The sequence below is a fragment of the Podospora pseudoanserina genome, chromosome 2, assembly GCF_035222485.1.
Source record: "Podospora pseudoanserina strain CBS 124.78 chromosome 2, whole genome shotgun sequence".
NCBI classification, from domain to species: Eukaryota; Fungi; Ascomycota; class Sordariomycetes; order Sordariales; family Podosporaceae; genus Podospora; species Podospora pseudoanserina.
Window position 1 is genome coordinate 4,805,744 of NC_085921.1, and position 16,550 is coordinate 4,822,293.

Below are 16,550 nucleotides of genomic sequence, written 5' to 3' on the forward strand. Positions count from 1 at the left end.
AACTGGCGAGAATTTGTAAAAGGACACCCACCCGGCTGAAAGGGCTATGGCGTGTTACCAAAATGGACCAGAATGGCACCCGTCCACTTGGCCGTTTGTGAGAGGCTGAGCCGTTGCCCACCACTTCAATGCGGGGTTGATAGAGGAGTACTTGGCCCCATATAGGGCATGACGTCGTCGCCGACACCAGCCCTAGCAGCAGAGCAGATATTGTACACGATCTCGATCTGCGTAGAAACTTTTATCATTGTGAACTGCCATAGCCTGAGACCACGAGCTGAGCAGCAAGAGAGCCATACGATCACCAGGTCTACCTGCGCATGCCTCGAATGTTAGCGTTGCGCGACGGCTTTAAGGTTGCGGTCGATCGACGTCGCCAACAGCTTGTTCCTAGACTCGGCATCGGTTTTTGTCCATGATTTTCGGACCAGGGCCTTCGGATCGGATCGCTGGATTCAATCCTCCAGAGAGGCAGTTGATATATGTCTCGCGCTCTCACGAACGCTAATTGTTGATATGTTTGAGCTGAGAGTCATTGGGGAAAGTTGACAAAAAGTTACGGATACTGCCGCATCTTCCGGCCATCAATCAATGACAATGACAGATGCATGCAGATATCAAAAGCTGGCTCGGCAAATAAACAACAGACGAAAGCGAAAATGTTTTCGCCGAATTATGTCGTCACTAGGCAGGCCTTCTTCTTCCGATGGGAAACAGGAGGAGGAGGAGCCTTCAAGTACCGTCTTAACAGCACCTGCCTCCGAGGCTGGCACAAACTTTTTGGGGCGCGCCGCGCAGCCGGATTTGGTGGGGAAGAGAAATTCTGGAATCGGGAAAAGAGCGGGCCAAGACTTACCGAGAGACTTGCGATCTGACAGAGCTACAAGTGGAGACTTGACACGCCGCCTCTGTCCGTTGACCGTCAAAGGGATATCATCGTCACATGATGTACCAGACCGCCCGGCCAGGTACCGTGACATCTCTCAGGGGTGAGCAGCATCGTGTGGTGGAAGGGAAACCGGGGCGTTTTCTCCCGCTGGGTTTTCAGAGTTGTTGGGTTGTGCTCGCTCCCACACTGCTGTGTTGTCGTGAATTGATATGGAGTACTTTTACTTTTGGATAGGTATGTTGCTTGTGTAATGTGCCGGACCAAGTCTCCGCCCCAACCTTCTGGTCGATTCTATGGTAAGAGTTTGATGACTGGGCTGGCGACGACGACGACAGGAGGGAGGGACGATTGGTAATGACGGCGGTGAGGTCGAAGCGGCGATATCAGTAGAGATTCGTAATTCTCGAATACTTGTTGAATGGAGGCCATTATGCGCTGCCCGTAAATATCAAAGAAGTCCTTTTGGGTTGATGTGACGGCAATTAAGTGGCCTGGAAGCGAGAGACGAGCCCCAAAACGGCCAAGTGGAGGGGTGGACGCCAGCGCACACTGCTCGCACGCTACCCATTGCCCATTTGTGCCTGCAACCTGCAACACATTGCACAGGCAGGGAAGCTTGGATGCCCTGCGTACCTACCTGACCAACGACATCATCCTCCATCTCCCACATCTTCCAATCACTCGCTGCCTCTCCCACCACGCGCTCAACACCGCCCGCGTGGACCAAACCCCAAACCCCAAATCCCAAACCCACTCCCCATAGTGTTCGCTCGTCTGATTAGCATCTACTCGATAGCGCCCAAGTCGCCTATTTGTCCGCCCTTTTACGGAATCGTCACAGTACGGAGCCTCCCAAGAGACGCGGCCTGCAGTTCGACAACCCAAATCTGTCTTAGACGCATTGCGATAGCCGCGAAAAGTCGAATAGTAAATCGTTGGGACCCATCCATAATGATTTGCTGGACCCTGCGAACTCTGAGCAGCTAAGACCCGCCCTGGCATGTGTGAGTGGTGGTCGAGATCGAGCCTCCGCCCTTCCTCCTCCACTCGACTCAACTCGCACCTACGCATGCTGCAGCAGACATGGACCCGTCGTCCAACAAGCCGACTGGCTCAGCAGAGGCCGACCGCTCCCAGTCAACCGGCAGTATCCCAACTGCCCTGCTCCATCCCACGTTATCCCGCGAATCCACCTCGAGCACGGCAACCATAACCCCAAAGACCGACTCGTGGCCCTCGAAGTTGACTTCGCAGACCTCGCAGACCTCGACCACGTCCACCTCCTCTTCGGTTGCACCTTCACCTCTCCACTCGCGCGAGCCCTCTCCAACACGACCGCCGCGGCAGCAACGTACGAGCACCTCACGAGCGTCATCCATCAACCCCGGGCCCCGGTCGCGGAAAAACAGTGCTCAGGATCTAGGAAAACAAGCCAACCCGCCACCACCACCACCACCACCACCACCACCCCCTACGACGAAAACCTTGTCCTCCTCCACGACGCCTACTCTTCTGCCCACTGTATCAGACCCAAGCTTCAATGCGGGTGCACCCGTCAAGTCACCCACGTCCATGGAGCATATTCGAGAGTCACCCCGGTGGCCGGTATCCCCTAGGCTACGATCTCCTCCACCCATTCTCCACCAGCCAAACATCCCACCTCAGCGACGATCAGAGCACGAAACACCTCTAATTGCTCTTCAGCGTGCGACCCCACCCCAGCCTCGATACCAGGAGCCTCAGTCAGACACCGATACCGACGACGCCCACATGCCGTCTGGGTTACGAACCCCCGCTCGAGGTGGTGGAAGCAGCTCAGTCTTGGAGACTGTCCAGGAAGTTAGTCCACTGGGTTCGCCACTGGGAACAGGAGAGTCACTGGAGGAAAAGATTGCTAGCAGCATGGCTTCTGAATCGTCACAGGCGGATCTGATTGGTCTCGGTCTATCCAAGGAAACAGTGGGTAGATCCAACACTGGCCCGAACGACAGTGGTAGTGATAGTGGCAGCATCAAGGCCAGCCGACGGGGTGGATCTGGGATGCCACCGCCCCCTTTGACGACAAGGCAGTCGAGCACCTCGATCAACAAGCCGGGCTTGCCCAAGACCAAGACTGGCGACCTGCCATTGCAGAGTATGACGGTCGAGACGGAGACGGTTACCTCGATTCCCCAAGCTGCGTTGGCCCCAAGTGTTGGCACCCAGGTGTCAAGTGCCAGTTTGCGGACAAAGGCCAGCAACGAGACGATACGACCGAGGAAGGAGAAAAAGAAGCCGCCACGGAAGCAAACCACTGTGACGGCGGTCAATGGTGAGAAACCACGTTCAGCTACATCCCCTAAATTACGACATCACATGTCCATGTATTCAGTTTCTTCTTATTCTATTACCGACAAGCGCCCGTCTCCCCCAAGCTCTTTCAGCTCTCACGAGAGCGTGATAACGGATGCCAAGCGGGAACCGGGAGGCAGGAGGCAGAGCCTAGTTTCTCAGATCAGCAGCATGAGCAACCTACTGACACGAACACGTGTAGCATCCTCCAAGGCCGATATCTTCGAGGCCAAGGTCGCAAGCGCCGTCGAGGAAGCAAACTCGTCCGATTCCGAAGAGACTTTTGTCTACGATTCTAACCCACCAGATGCCCGTGACCGACCGCCGAGATTTCATTCACGAACGCCGAGTGCGACATCCATGGTCAGCCAAATCGATCGGTCTGGGATGAGGTCCATCCACACCGTGATGGAGAGTTCTGGGCCTCAGATGGTTGTCAAGAAGAGCATGAAATTCGTCAACACTTACAACAGCAATGCAAATGACGGCATCTATGGCGACGATGATGGGAAGGGAACTGGCAGGAGCAATGCCGGTTCTGCCCGGGGAACTGCACGACATCACCATCATTTCGGCCGTTGGGGCCGTAACGGAGGCAGCAATGGTCACCCCTCATTGTTCGCCGAGCACTCGCCTTTCAGTAACGCTGCAGCTGTTGGGAACGGAGGCTCAAGACACTCTTCCAACCCTCCGAGTCCCCGCTACGCTAATGCTCGTAACTACTCAGCAGCAAATGGAAAGAGGTCGACACATCTATCAGCAGGGTATGATCTCGACGACAACACTACTGGCGCTGACGACGAGACAACACCCTTGGTTCAGTCCTCCACGATGCGATCATCAAGGTCAGGCAGAAGCCGGAGGGGTCCTCACTCGCACTCATACCGGTCGATTGAGGCGCAACAATACAGGTCACCTCCCTCGGTCCTCAACCGGTTCGCGAGTTGTCTGGTCTTGACGGTCATGCTGTTGCTCATTGTCTCGGGCGCCATCGGTTTCATGTTTGCGACATCACAACCTCTCACCAATGTTCAGCTCACCAATATGAGCCATATTGTGGCCAGCCAACAGGAGCTTATGCTCGATCTTACCATCAAAGCCCATAACCCCAACGTCGTGGTTGTAGCTGTAGATTCTTGCAACATCGAGGTCTTCGCCAAGTCGCCACGCGGAATGTCGGATTCAGAGTGGTGGCGCCATACCCATCCCGGCGAGGTTGGACCACCACCCATCAAGAGACCCGAAGGCGAAATGTTGGCGATGGAGGCCGACGATGATGATGATTCGGCGCCTAACCTGCACCTCGGCACCATCACTGGATTCGAGAGTCCCCTGACTTTCGAGGGTTCTTTCTTCAACCAGGGCGATTCGTACTCGACTGGCGAGGTCCGCCTGAAAGATCCTGGCAACGTCACCAAACCTGGTGGTCCCGAGCGATGGGAGCGGGTCCTGGAGGACGAGTTCACGTTGATTTTGAAGGGCGTCATCACATACACTCTTCCCCTGAGCCAACGGGAGCGAAAGGCCACCATCACTGCGAAGAAGATTATCAGACCAAACTCGGCCGACGACCCTGCGGTCCAACCCGACGACGGGGAGGTTACCATCTCACTTATACCTTAATAATTGGCACTGGCTTCGGCCGTGCGTCCAGCGACTGCAGATAAATTTCCTTTTTTACTTTATGTGAATGACTCTCTTTTTTTCACGAAGACAAAGACATACCTATTTTATTCTCTTACACTTTTCATTCTCCCTTCGGTGGCAATTGGTTACATGTGTATATTTCTGGGGCTTGTGTGTTTGTGTGATGAAGCGTTGCATGGCATTATGGACTAAGATATATTCCCCCGGGAGAACATGGGCTGGTAAAGAGGCAAAGCAAACTGGGCGTTGGTTGGATTGGTATACAAAAATTCAAAACTCACATCACAAACAAATTGAGCAATCAAAGACCGGCATTATAAAAAAAGGAAAAGACGGGACTGTACAGAGTTTCTCCATCATTGGTAGTTTAGGGGGAACCTAATACGTAATGATGGTGAGATGGATGGTGGAGGGCATGTGGTCTGAAGGATAAGTGCTGGAGGTGTTTCTGTTGGGACCGGCAGAATAGACTTGGGGGGGGGGGGGCTTGAGGGGACTTTTGTGAGGGTTGAGTGTGATAACAGATATCTGTGAGAGCGAAAGACACTCTTATAGGAACAAGATTTTGATGAATATCACATAAACTTGATGTCACTATTGCCACCATATCTTTAAAGGTGATGTGGCTTTTGAGCAGCAAAGGGGAATGCATGTGCACACAGCAGCCGTTACCTTCGGGTCAAGTTCTTTATACATTGCATGATATCAATATAAGCACATTCTATTGTCGTTGTCAAGTGTGTAAACAAGAAAGACGCTCAACAAAGTTCAGGCTTTCGCTTACGATCTATCATCATTGAGCAACAACCTCAAAACATAATTCTCATCATAACCCCTACCCTGCTATGTTCGCCTCATGCTCACAAATGAAACGTTCATCTCTGTCTATTCCCACCAAAGCATACAAACGTCCCCCTTCTTCAACCATAGCCACCCAAGATGAACTTCAACTCCCCCACAAACAAAACTACACACTCAAAAAGAAACTCAACAAAGACCAAAGCAAAACAAAAGCCACAACAGATCATTATATATACCTAATTAACCACCCTCCCATCCCATCATCCCTCCCAGTAGTATTCCCAGTTTAATTTGATCATTTCGTTTCTGTGTCTTCATCTTCATCGGAAATATACCCGTACGTACGTTGTTCATCAGTAGTTTAGCCCATTCCCGTATTTCATCTTTTATAGCCCCCCTTCACCCCCTCACACACCATCCATTTATCCTGCCCACCTCTCCATCCCGCTGTCCAACACACCGTCTCTCATCATAAAACTCTAATTCGTTAAAAGAAGAAGACGTGAACTACTCCCTAATCGTCTCGGCCGTCCCAACAGCTTGCTCATCCTTCTTCACAAACGCGCTCGTCGCCCATCCCATCCAGCTGTTCCTCTTGTTCGCCCTCTCGGCCGCTGCTTGAGCCTCGGCATTCTCCTGCACGAGCCTCAACGGCCTGGGCTTGTTGCCCCCAAACGTCGTCTTCTCCTTCTCGTGCTGGCTTCTGGGAGGGGAGCTATGGCTGGAGACGAAATCCCGTTCGAGAATCGAGTCCCCGCTCGTGCTGCTTGTTTCGCTTCGCATGCCCGGAAAGTTGCCCGCCGAAGCGGGAGGGGCACCGGTCGTGGAGTGGGCGCTTTGAGGGCCGTTGCCGCTGGTGCTGCCGCTCATGCTGGAGCGGTTGCCTGCTCCCTGGGGCGCCCAGAAGGTCTGGGAGGATCGGAGGGATGGGGAAAGCGGACCGTCAACGGCGGAAGGGCCCTTGTACATGGCGTTTACGAGCGAGGCGGCGCCGACAGAGGTGTACTGATCGCTCATGGGCCTAGCACGGCGAGTCGAGGTGTTACGGGTCAGGCCGATGGGGATGCTGGGCGCCGTTTCAGGGTTGGAGACGTCGGTGCTGGCCGAGGGCATGAAGCTCATGGGGCGGGGCTTGGGGCGGACGCCGCCGCCGATGCTCATCGTCTTGGCGCGCTGGAGGAGGGACGGTCCAGGTGGAGGGGCTGCCTGCTTGGGGGTGGGGGGCGGGGGAGTTCCTTGTTGGTGTTTGCGTTTGTGTTGCCCTTGAAATCGCTGCTCTGGTCGAGGATGTGCTCGAATCCTTGGTGCTGCAACAGACGCTCAATGATCTTGTTGATGTAAAGAGTCAGAGCCTTATTTTGGTCTTTAACCGACTTGATCTCCGCCTCTAGGCGCCTCTGAGTCTCGAGCTCCTGTTCGTTTGGGGGGTCGCTTTCGGCAGCGCCGTTGAGCTCATCGGCCAAGCTGGCTCCGTTGGATCTGCCTTCCAGGGCAGCGAGAGCGTCTTGGTTCGCCGAGGCGTGACCGAGATAGCTGAAATCGTTCGTTCCAAAGTCGCCCTTGAGAGTCCGGTCTTGGAGAAGCAGCTGATAACTTTCGTTGTCTTCCATCAACCTAGCGTTGGCCACACGGGCCTCCATGAGCTGGCGCTCAACTTCCTGAAGACGGCCACCGCCCTGGTTTTGCGACTCGACAAGCTTGATCTGTGCCTCGGCCAACTCGAGTCTGAGAGATTCAATCAGCTTGTCCTTTTGTAGCAACAACTTGGAGTTGTTGCGTGAATCGCTGCGGTGGATGGACGAAGGGGGCGCAAAGCTTCCATTTTCGATGCTGGGCGAGTTGGTCACGGCTGTGTTTGGGTATCAGTATATTTTCCACGCGCAAACCAGACCACAAAAACACTCACATTGCCGCGTCGGCCTGTCCTCGTCCAGGTTCCTCTGCGCGAGGCTGTCTTTGAGGCGCTGAATCACGGTCTGCATCTCCTCCTCGCGGTTGGCCATCTCCTCCTTCTCCTTCATCATGCCACTCCGCTCAGCCTCGTAGATGTTCTCCATCTCGCGCATCTGGCGGGCAGTCTCGCGCTTCTCATTGGTGAGTGTCTCGATCTGCTCTTCTTGTTCGTGAACCCTCTCCTCAAGCTTCGCCTGCTCCCTGTGCGCCTCGTCCAGCTTGTCCTGAAGAATCTCAACCTGACGCTTGGTTGACTCGGCCGAGCTCTCGGCCCTCTCCAGTCGCGTCTTCAAGTCGTCGATGATGGCCACGGTCTCGGCGCGGATGGCCTCATCACGCTCGGCGTCGGCTGGGCTACCGCTCCTGCCATTGCTAGAGATGCCGTTGAGAAGGGACTGGCGCCTTTCGTGGGCGGCCGCACGTGCGGAGACAGGTGTCCCGGTGCGTGAAGGACGGGCGCTGCGTGCTGCGGCGGCGGGTGTGGTGCCAGACGTGCTGGAGGTGGTAGGAGTTGATGATCTCGCACTCGGGCGCTGCGGAGTTCCAGTGGGTGTCTCGCGACCAGTCGCCGGAGGCTTCTTGACGACGGCAGCCATGGCGGTAGGTAGGTTGGTTTTATGAAATGTAGTATAGGTTCCTTTGTTGCGGTGAGTCTAGCGATACTCTGCCACTACTATGCAAAAAAGAAAGAACCCAAGATGCAGAGCGAAAAGGTCAGGTAACGAGCGCAAAGTCGATAGGCTGAAAGAGGGGCTCGAAGACTCTTTTTGGGGCGGTGAGGAGGAAGAGAAACTCGACGTTTCACCTCCAGTTCGGACGTTATGTTTGTGAAGGGGGGGACGACCCCGGACAACAGCTGAGAGAGGATATTTGCCGACCCACTTGCCTTGTCGGGCGTTCTAGCGCTGTTATTAGTGGCGTTTGGGGGACCCTTGGTCACTGGGCTTCTTGACTCTCTAGCGACTTATTCTGAGCTGGTCGACTCTTTTCAAGGCTTTCTGCTGGATATCGTAGTATCGATCAAGGTTTGACAACAGGTTGTGCTTGTTTGCGCTGGCAGCCTCGACAGGTCGAGTGATAGGAATGGATTTGTTGGCTGGGACCTGCCTGGACTGGTTGCTGGGGTCTCTCAGAGCATGCCGACCTCCTATGCAGTTCGTCTGTTGCTAGGTATACATATGCACCTCGGCCACGAGACCAAAGCGCTAACTATTCAAGCCCTCAAGTGATGTGACTTGCAGGAGGCAAGTCATAATAAGCAGGTGTGTGTGGGAGAGCTACTAGCAGTAAGGTAGCACGCCGGCCTCTTGATGGGATTCCACCCAAAGAGCTGTCTTCATCTTCTTTGTCGACTTGAGAACACGAGCACAAATACTCCACCAGCCTTAACAAGACAAGAGACCCGGGAAGCAATTACGGCTTTAAAACCTTGTTTATCATGCACCGACAGCGGTCTCACCTCTTCCATGTTTGCTGCGAGGTAAAGTGGTCGGGGACTCGCTGAAATGAGCAACCCGCCCCGCGTTAGCTGTTCATGCAGCGATTGCCTGGTCTCTTGATCCTCGTCGGTCGTTATGAGTCCGGGGCACGTGGAGAATGGAGAACCATAATGAGCAAACCAACAACTCAAGCGCCCTGAAACAATGGGTAGCTCATCGACAGTCTCATTAATCCTCTAAGTGTCCTTTACCTGTGTATTTGCCTCCTTACGTGGTCATGAACATCGGCCGTGGCCAACAAAGGAAGCAGGCTTCAGATTCCGCCCTCGGGTTCCGCATCATGTTTTAATTAAAACAATTCGACCTTTCAATGCGCTCTCTCCAAACCTACCGCGCATAGGGAGCTGTCAGTGGTCGATCTGGCATGGATCTTCCCTTCCGATCCCGATAACCCGAAGGGTGTCAACCGGATGCTTATGCCAGCTGTGAGGTGTCTTCTTACCACCTGGTCAAACGTAGCTCAACATCTGGGTTGTTGGCTTACACTGGGAGGCAAACCATGGAGGATTCCAACTGACAAATCGAGAACACCGACTTTGTTCAGAGGCAACGCAGCGAAGCTGATTTAGTCACCACGACTGGGCAACACTAATCACTAAAACAAAGAGATGGCAACGAGAGGTCATGTATTACGACTATCTATTGGAGCCATCAATCCAGGGCAAGCCCTGACCAACCATGGCCATCAAAATCACTTCTTGAGCCGAGCAGAGCCCGGTGTGTGACTTGCCGGAGTTGAGAACCTGAACGCCGTGCCAAATGCCAACTCTTTCCCTGTCTTTTTCAGGTTGGCTCTTTAGGCAGTCTGGTCAGCCAGAATGTCGGAGTCACCAGCGTCGAGGATGGCCATGGTGGAGCACTTGAAGAGCTTGCCAAGAGCGGTACCAAGCTCAATCTGTAAGGGAGGGAGGTTCGTTAGCACTTGATCTTGTACCCTCCAAAGCCTATAGCAGACTTCTTCTCTGGGTGGACCGTTTGACAACGTGGTGTCTTCACGGCCAAGAACAAACATCCAGGATTGATGCCCGGTGTTTTTTCTGGTTGCAGAGTCTACGCGACTGTCGGGATTCAACTTACGTTGGTGCCGTTGTAGTGGTGGACTGAGGTCTTGCTCATCATGGAGTAGTACTCGAGCTCAGACTTGCGGAGAGGAGGGGTGTTGGCAGCGATGAGGATCAACTTGGCCTTCCCGGTGCGGAGGGCCTTGAGGGTCGATCTGTATCCAAGGACGACCTTGCCTGTAAACCGCCACCGTTAGTGATTTTTTCGCCATCAAAATTGAGGCTCTCGCGAGCAGCTCAGCGGCCACAAACGTACCAGACTTCATAACAAGGGCCAGCTTGGCGCCGATGGACTGAGCGTCCGACTTAGACTTCTTGGGGGCCATTGCGACGGTTGGGATGGTTTAACAGAGATAGAAGTTGGCCTCGAAGGTTGGTGTTGTCCTTGTCTTTGGCAGGAAGCGTCGTCGGGTTGCAGAAAAAAAGTCCAAGTCAAGTTTTCCAGAAAGTTTGGAAATCTCCAAATCCCAAGCAAACGTGGGGTCGGCTCTGATTGGCTGCGTACAGTGGACCGGATTTTCCTTGTGCCCTAACAGCTCCACTTTTACGTGATCAGCTCAGCCGGCAGGAAAATGAGCCCGCGATTGGTAATCGAAGGCGAATTTGAATGTGGTCAAAATACAGAGGCTTCCCACTTGTCCCTCTCGCACCCCAACACCCAGCGACACCCACACCCAGCGACATCGCGAGAATCAGTCAAGATGGCCCGCCGTCCCGCCAGATGCTACCGGTACTGCAAGAACAAGGTAAGTTTGCGATAATTTGAGATGTTGAAGTTTTGAACCTTTGGAAGGAGTCGGTCGGCATTTTCGTTTCGGGATTTGTGGGCGGAAAAATGGACGATGGACCATGGGCATGACGGAGGACCGAGCAGAAAGAGGAGGATTCACGACAACGAAGGACACCGACGACGACAATGACGACAATAACAACGACAACAACAACGGGGTTCTGACTGTATTGTGCTCGTCTTTGAACAAGATGCTGACCTCATTTCTTTGATAGCCGTACCCTAAGTCGCGCTTCAACCGCGGTGTCCCCGACCCCAAGATTCGCATCTTCGATCTTGGCCGCAAGCGTGCCACCGTCGATGACTTCCCTCTCTGCATCCACCTCGTTTCCAACGAGTTGGAACAGCTGAGCTCTGAGGCCCTTGAAGCCGCCCGTATCTGCGCCAACAAGTACCTCGTCAAGCTTGCCGGCAAGGAAGGGTTCCACCTCCGTGTCCGTGCCCACCCCTACCATGTCGTCCGTATCAACAAGATGTTGTCCTGCGCCGGTGCCGATAGACTTCAGACTGGTATGCGTGGTGCCTGGGGTAAGCCCAACGGCACTGTCGCCCGTGTCAACATTGGCCAGATCATCTTGAGCGTCCGCACCCGTGACTCTAGTAAGTTTTTCCGGACCATGTTCTGTAACCACCGCGGATGCTAACCGCTGTCTTCAGACCGTGCTATCGCTCTCGAGGCTCTCCGCCGCTCCCAGTACAAGTTCCCCGGTCGCCAAAAGATCATTATCTCCAAGAACTGGGGCTTCACCCCCCTCCGCCGCGAGGAGTACCTCGAGGCCAAGGCCGCCGGCCGCGTCAAGGTCGATGGTGCTTATGTTCAGTTCTTGTCCAACAAGGGCAACCTCGCTCAGAACATGAAGCGCTTCCCTGATGCCTTCACTGCCTAAAGTGGTGCTGGTGACGGGGTCGTTTGGGGAAAGAATGGTTATTTGGCTTGAGGGTGGCGCAACGGGTCATTTTTAGGGCAGAGACGAAGGCATGTTTTTAGTAAAGGCCGTGCCTTGACAGTCAATGGAACCATTCAGCCATGAATGTTCAGCAAGGATTTGTGCATTATACCCTCTTGTGAGACCCGGACCGTTGAGAATTGGTACGGGATCCCTAATGACAGTGATTCAAAAAGCGTACAATCAAGACTTTCCACTGAACATCCATGAGTGAATCCATATATGTAGCAGCTGCTGTTACTCTGTAATAACACAGGGTGCCCGGCAATATGCTGATGTCCCACATCACAACAGCCTGGGACTGTGGCAACACGAAAATTCAAGATGAGGACGACTCTAAGTGCAGCGACATCGCCTGGAACGAACGTAGGACCTCATGAATATACGACCGCTGCTGCTAAATAATGACTGCGATGTGCATGACATCATCCGTATCGTTTTATTAGCACGAATGATGACAGAAGTCTCGGCTTGGAGACAGGAGGGGGGAATCCACCAAGATCTCTTCGGCGTCTCCTCCTCTATGTACATACGGCCATCCTATTTTGCGCTATGAGCCTGGAGAAGGCCAAGCAGAACAAGCCCTGCTTCGAGTGTAGTGTAATTCATGATCAAACGAGATCCGGTCCCGGCTTTGCTTGTTGTTGGTCTTCTTGATATCAACAGATAGTGGCTAACACCCCCGCCATACGTTGGTCACTTGCTATCGCTTAGTGAGCTTTTTTGTGACATTGGATCGGCTACCAGTTCTAATCAGCCCCCATCATCTGACTGGGCATCGCCGGTTTCTTCGGCTAACACTTTCTTGGGCTGCCATCCTCGTGGCAGCTGTTATTTAATCGTTTCAAAAGCTCGATCTTGGAACTTGAGGTTGGAGGTGGGGCTTATCGGATCCGTCCGACTCGATAACGTCAGGCCAAGGCCAATCGAGCTGTCACGCAACTGAAAAATCTGTGGAGCGTTGGATGGGGTCTTTTGAACGCGCAAAGGGGAGCACTTGCAGAGCGGACGGGACCCCCGTTGCCACGAGTGATACACGCAGGATGAAAATATCATCAAACGCGAATGTTGTTCGATATTGCCAGCAACAGGCGAAAAAAAGACCAACGTTGATATTTGAAAAAGCAGCGGTTAACTCGTCCAATGTGGGGTAAAAAACGGACAGGGTCTCCCGCTCATCAAAAGATCTTATCCTCGTGAGCTGTCTGATAGCATCCCGTGCTGCGGGCTCTGTGCTCAGTTCACATCTCGCAGCTTGCAGGCCGCCCCCCATTCTTCCCGATCGCCCCTCGCCCAGCCCGCCGCAACCTCTCCAGTCTGCTTTCCGTCATCCTTTGTACCTGCACATATTTCGTCAGAACCGGGCATTGTCAAGATTTGCAGCCGACTCTCAGTTGCCATATTCCAGGCAAGGCAGGTTACACGACGCCGCCGTCAGCAAGTCAGCGGCCATACTCACCGTTCCATCGCCATCACCTCATCGATAGATATCCCAAATCGCTGTTGAAACCCATCAGGGTGTGGTTGCTGAGAGACCTGGACCCCCAACCTAACCCCCTCACCGCTTCCTACCAGTAAAAGCACGCGACTTTGCATCTCTTCCTCTCAACAAACCACCCAAGACCATTCGCTTTAGTCACGGCTCGCCTCCCCACCACCGGAGTGGTCCTTTGCGAAGCGCCCTTCCTTTTTGGGGACCCCCGCGATAAACAACCTGTCACCTTTAGGGGTCTTCTTGCCCAGCCCCCTGTTGCCCAACATCATCAACCTCCATCCATCTCAGCGCTGTCGCTGTTGTGCTGTGTGTTCACAGTCATCTTTCGGTGTTCAAAATGGCATTCCACCAGCCTACGCGACAAGTTCAACAACCGCGGATTGCCCATGCCGAGTCTGAAGATGGGGGTTCTGCCATCCTCTCACCCCAGGCTCGCCTGGACACCAATGAACCCCATACATGGGTTTTGTTTACACCAGGTACTGATGCCGGAACCACAACCTCCTACCTGAGCTCTGTCCAAGATGATCAAATCACGCCCGGGAGATCCAGAACCAGCGATTTGGGAAGTCTTGACACCGCAGCGCGTTCCGACTTCAATTCGCAACCGAGCAACTCCGTAGTGCCATCTGTGGCTCTTGTAAACAGCATCGCAGAAGATGACGCCGAGCTTGACAGCCTCGACAGCCACCTCCCAGACTTCAGGACAGCGCATAGCCCATATCATCAACCAGACATCATCCATTCGACGCACATCTTCCCTGGTCACGATGGCCTGGGTTCGTTCCGATTCGAAGTGCCCGGTAATAGCGTACAGGCTCAGGAGCGCATGTATGCTTTTGAACAGTTCAACCCAAATCGCGTCATGCACAGGAGGGAGAGCTTTGACTTGGCTCGCCTTCAGCTGGAGAGTCAAGAGCCAAAAGAGGCGGAGCGAAATCAGAGAATAGAGGCGTGGCGGTTAGAACAGAGTCAGCTTTTGTTGGAGGATATCAAAAAGGAAACAAAGAGGCGGAGGAGACAGTCAGAGCTGTCGGCACAGAGGGCTCGGTTGGAGAAGGGCGTCTTGGAAGATGTGATCGCAAGGAGCGTTGCCGACGAGGAAGCCGAAGATATCAATCTTGCCGGTACAGAATGGCACGACCAGGATGAAGCATCAACGGACACCTCGAAGGGAGGATTGTGGAGTCGACTCACGCGCAAGGTGATCTGCGATATGATGGGCATTGATGACAAGCTGCTCGCCATTCTATTTGGGGAGGTGCTTCCGGATGAGGACGACATGAAAACTCCCAGGGGGTCTCCCAAGGACTCAGCTCACCCCGCATTTGCGAACAAGGAATCAGAGTCACGCGACGACTCGACATGGCAACTACACATGTTGGAACGGATTGCAAATGAGCTTGGTGGAATTGTCCATCAGATGTCGACACATCCTGGGGCCTTTTCCACTTACAGTCGTGTTCAACAGACGCCCCTTCCATACGCCGGGTTGCCCATGATACCAGAAGCGCCAGACAGCATTCAAAGGATGAACAGCAGCGCCGCTTCCATGCCGCAATTCAAGCCCACCATTGGACAATCGGCAGATGCTGGCGTTGCGCAGCCATTGAATGCCATCCCGTCCACGTCCTCAGACGCTACCCCTGATGTGGCCACCAGCAACGGCCAGACTTTTACGCAACAGGAGTGGGAGCAAGATCTTGATATCCGCCTCGTTTTCCGCTACCTACGGTCACGATTTACCTCGTCTCGCCCATCATCTCCTCCGTTCACATCGGGAACATCGCATCTAGCCACCTCGAGCACCCAAGAGTTAGCGGCCAAGGCAGCCCGGATTCGACAGCACCATCCACTGGTATCCCACGCACATGCGAATTCACACGGCCACCACCGGCCCCGTCCGGCGGAGCGACGCAGTTTCAGATCAACAACGCCGGCTAATCCCGTCACAATGAGACATGGTCCCGGTAGCTGTGCAAGCCAGAGCACGAGGCGATCTGCGAGGAGGAGTAGCATGTCTTCGAGGCAATCATCTCGGCATTTTTGGGACATTGGGGGCTCCATTGGGACTGGTAGTATCATTGCTAGCGCCGGGCCTATTATGGGAAGTTGGGGCGAGGTCTAAATGTATGGTCAACGGCTGGTTGGGGATGCATTTTCGGCGCACATCTCTGTTTCCTTTTTCTTCTCGGTATTTAGACCCTAGAAGGTCATATTTGGACATCATGTTGCAAGAAGCGGTCAATATATTCCTATCATAATGGAGCACACAACGGAAGCAGGGCGTATTGGTTACCGGGGGAGCATTTGTCACCCACCACTCATGAGCCAGAATCAGTTAGACATTTCGATGGTTTGAAATCCCAACAATTTTTTTTCATTCATGGATACAACTCCTCAGCCTCAATCGTCGCCCTGCGTTTCCAATGGATATAAACATGAGCGGCAAGTTAGCATTCATATAACGGCGATGCGAGTGTAAGCCTCGTTAATCAGATGTGAACGACCGGGTGACTGCCGAGCACAAGCTTTTGATCCACCGACGACATGGTACGTCCCATTCGCCGGAGAGATCAAGAGACCACTTGGGGTGGCTGGGCTGCAGGGCACCGAGAATCTAAAAGGGTGAGAAAAGAGGAGAAGCTCTCACAGAGGTACCAACCGCCCATTGCGACGCGGTCAACCGAGACAGGGATGCTAAGTGGTTTCTAACCAATGGTTGAGCTCCAACATCGCGACAGGTCGAAGCGAGCAAGGGGCCAGCAGCCAATTCGAGGACGGCCCGCTATGGATCTTCACCCCTCGACGCGTTTGTTCATAATGAGCATCCAATCGCCTCTTTTCTGCTTGTTTATTAATGTTGTAGTGAGGCACAACAAACGGGTCAAAAGTGGATCGAAACGGTATTCACGTTGAAAAGGGTTGCATAGTATATGCATGGCCGAGTCATCTGGCAGTGCTGGCTATCGCAGGTCGACATGGATGGAGCGAAATCGTGTGTTCCTGGGCTTCATCTCCTTCCTGGATGTGTTCGTGCTCCCCCACCCCGCCTTGCACCTTGCCCGATTCTCTGACCTGAACCTGAGTTTGCGACCTGCGACCTGCAACTTGCGTTTTGCGACTTGCGACATTGT

The 16,550-nt window shown here is 53.7% G+C and overlaps 5 protein-coding genes across 5 annotated transcripts; 3 read left to right on the forward strand and 2 right to left on the reverse strand.

The window, feature by feature from the left end:
* The first annotated feature begins 1,504 nt into the window (after positions 1 to 1,504).
* Positions 1,505 to 5,336, forward strand: VAC7 (Vacuolar inheritance and morphology protein). Its single transcript, XM_062945023.1, has 2 exons — positions 1,505 to 3,200; positions 3,423 to 5,336. The coding sequence occupies exons 1-2, from the start codon at positions 1,973 to 1,975 to the stop codon at positions 4,841 to 4,843; spliced, it is 2,649 nt and encodes an 882-aa protein (XP_062803910.1). The 5' UTR covers positions 1,505 to 1,972; the 3' UTR covers positions 4,844 to 5,336.
* A 211-nt stretch (positions 5,337 to 5,547) lies between these two features.
* On the reverse strand, positions 5,548 to 8,976 carry QC764_213170 (uncharacterized protein). Its single transcript, XM_062945024.1, has 2 exons — positions 7,575 to 8,976; positions 5,548 to 7,517 (listed from the first exon to the last, which is right to left on the reverse strand). The coding sequence occupies exons 1-2, from the start codon at positions 8,215 to 8,217 to the stop codon at positions 6,826 to 6,828; spliced, it is 1,335 nt and encodes a 444-aa protein (XP_062803911.1). The 5' UTR covers positions 8,218 to 8,976; the 3' UTR covers positions 5,548 to 6,825.
* A 753-nt stretch (positions 8,977 to 9,729) lies between these two features.
* On the reverse strand, positions 9,730 to 11,034 carry RPL30 (60S ribosomal protein L30). Its single transcript, XM_062945025.1, has 3 exons — positions 10,438 to 11,034; positions 10,198 to 10,358; positions 9,730 to 10,015 (listed from the first exon to the last, which is right to left on the reverse strand). The coding sequence occupies exons 1-3, from the start codon at positions 10,505 to 10,507 to the stop codon at positions 9,917 to 9,919; spliced, it is 330 nt and encodes a 109-aa protein (XP_062803912.1). The 5' UTR covers positions 10,508 to 11,034; the 3' UTR covers positions 9,730 to 9,916.
* RPL10 (60S ribosomal protein L10) lies at positions 10,767 to 12,150 on the forward strand. The gene is made up of 4 exons (XM_062945026.1): positions 10,767 to 10,927; positions 11,187 to 11,571; positions 11,629 to 12,036; positions 12,095 to 12,150. The coding sequence occupies exons 1-3, from the start codon at positions 10,883 to 10,885 to the stop codon at positions 11,856 to 11,858; spliced, it is 660 nt and encodes a 219-aa protein (XP_062803913.1). The 5' UTR covers positions 10,767 to 10,882; the 3' UTR covers positions 11,859 to 12,036; positions 12,095 to 12,150.
* Positions 12,151 to 13,750: 1,600 nt separating this feature from the next.
* On the forward strand, positions 13,751 to 15,541 carry QC764_213200 (uncharacterized protein; the record flags this gene model as incomplete). Its single annotated transcript, XM_062945027.1, has 1 exon — positions 13,751 to 15,541. One exon carries the CDS (start codon positions 13,751 to 13,753, stop codon positions 15,539 to 15,541), a length of 1,791 nt encoding a protein of 596 aa, XP_062803914.1.
* Between the last annotated feature and the right edge of the window lie 1,009 nt (positions 15,542 to 16,550).

What these genes read in the sequence shown, in the direction of transcription:
- QC764_213170 (XM_062945024.1), bottom strand. Translation starts at nt 8,217, where the DNA reads ATGGCTGCCGTCGTCAAGAAGCCTCCGGCGACTGGTCGCGAGACACCC. An exon ending in GGACAGGCCGACGCGGCAAT is followed by an intron (nt 7,518 to 7,574) that starts GTGAGTGTTTTT and finishes ACCCAAACACAG; the next exon opens with CCGTGACCAACTCGCCCAGC.
- VAC7 (XM_062945023.1), top strand. Translation starts at nt 1,973, where the DNA reads ATGGACCCGTCGTCCAACAAGCCGACTGGCTCAGCAGAGGCCGACCGC. An exon ending in CACTGTGACGGCGGTCAATG is followed by an intron (nt 3,201 to 3,422) that starts GTGAGAAACCAC and finishes GAACACGTGTAG; the next exon opens with CATCCTCCAAGGCCGATATC.
- RPL30 (XM_062945025.1), bottom strand. Translation starts at nt 10,507, where the DNA reads ATGGCCCCCAAGAAGTCTAAGTCGGACGCTCAGTCCATCGGCGCCAAG. An exon ending in GGCCCTTGTTATGAAGTCTG is followed by an intron (nt 10,359 to 10,437) that starts GTACGTTTGTGG and finishes GGCGGTTTACAG; the next exon opens with GCAAGGTCGTCCTTGGATAC. An exon ending in ACCACTACAACGGCACCAAC is followed by an intron (nt 10,016 to 10,197) that starts GTAAGTTGAATC and finishes CCTCCCTTACAG; the next exon opens with ATTGAGCTTGGTACCGCTCT.
- RPL10 (XM_062945026.1), top strand. Translation starts at nt 10,883, where the DNA reads ATGGCCCGCCGTCCCGCCAGATGCTACCGGTACTGCAAGAACAAG. An exon ending in ACCGGTACTGCAAGAACAAG is followed by an intron (nt 10,928 to 11,186) that starts GTAAGTTTGCGA and finishes TTTCTTTGATAG; the next exon opens with CCGTACCCTAAGTCGCGCTT. An exon ending in CGTCCGCACCCGTGACTCTA is followed by an intron (nt 11,572 to 11,628) that starts GTAAGTTTTTCC and finishes CGCTGTCTTCAG; the next exon opens with ACCGTGCTATCGCTCTCGAG.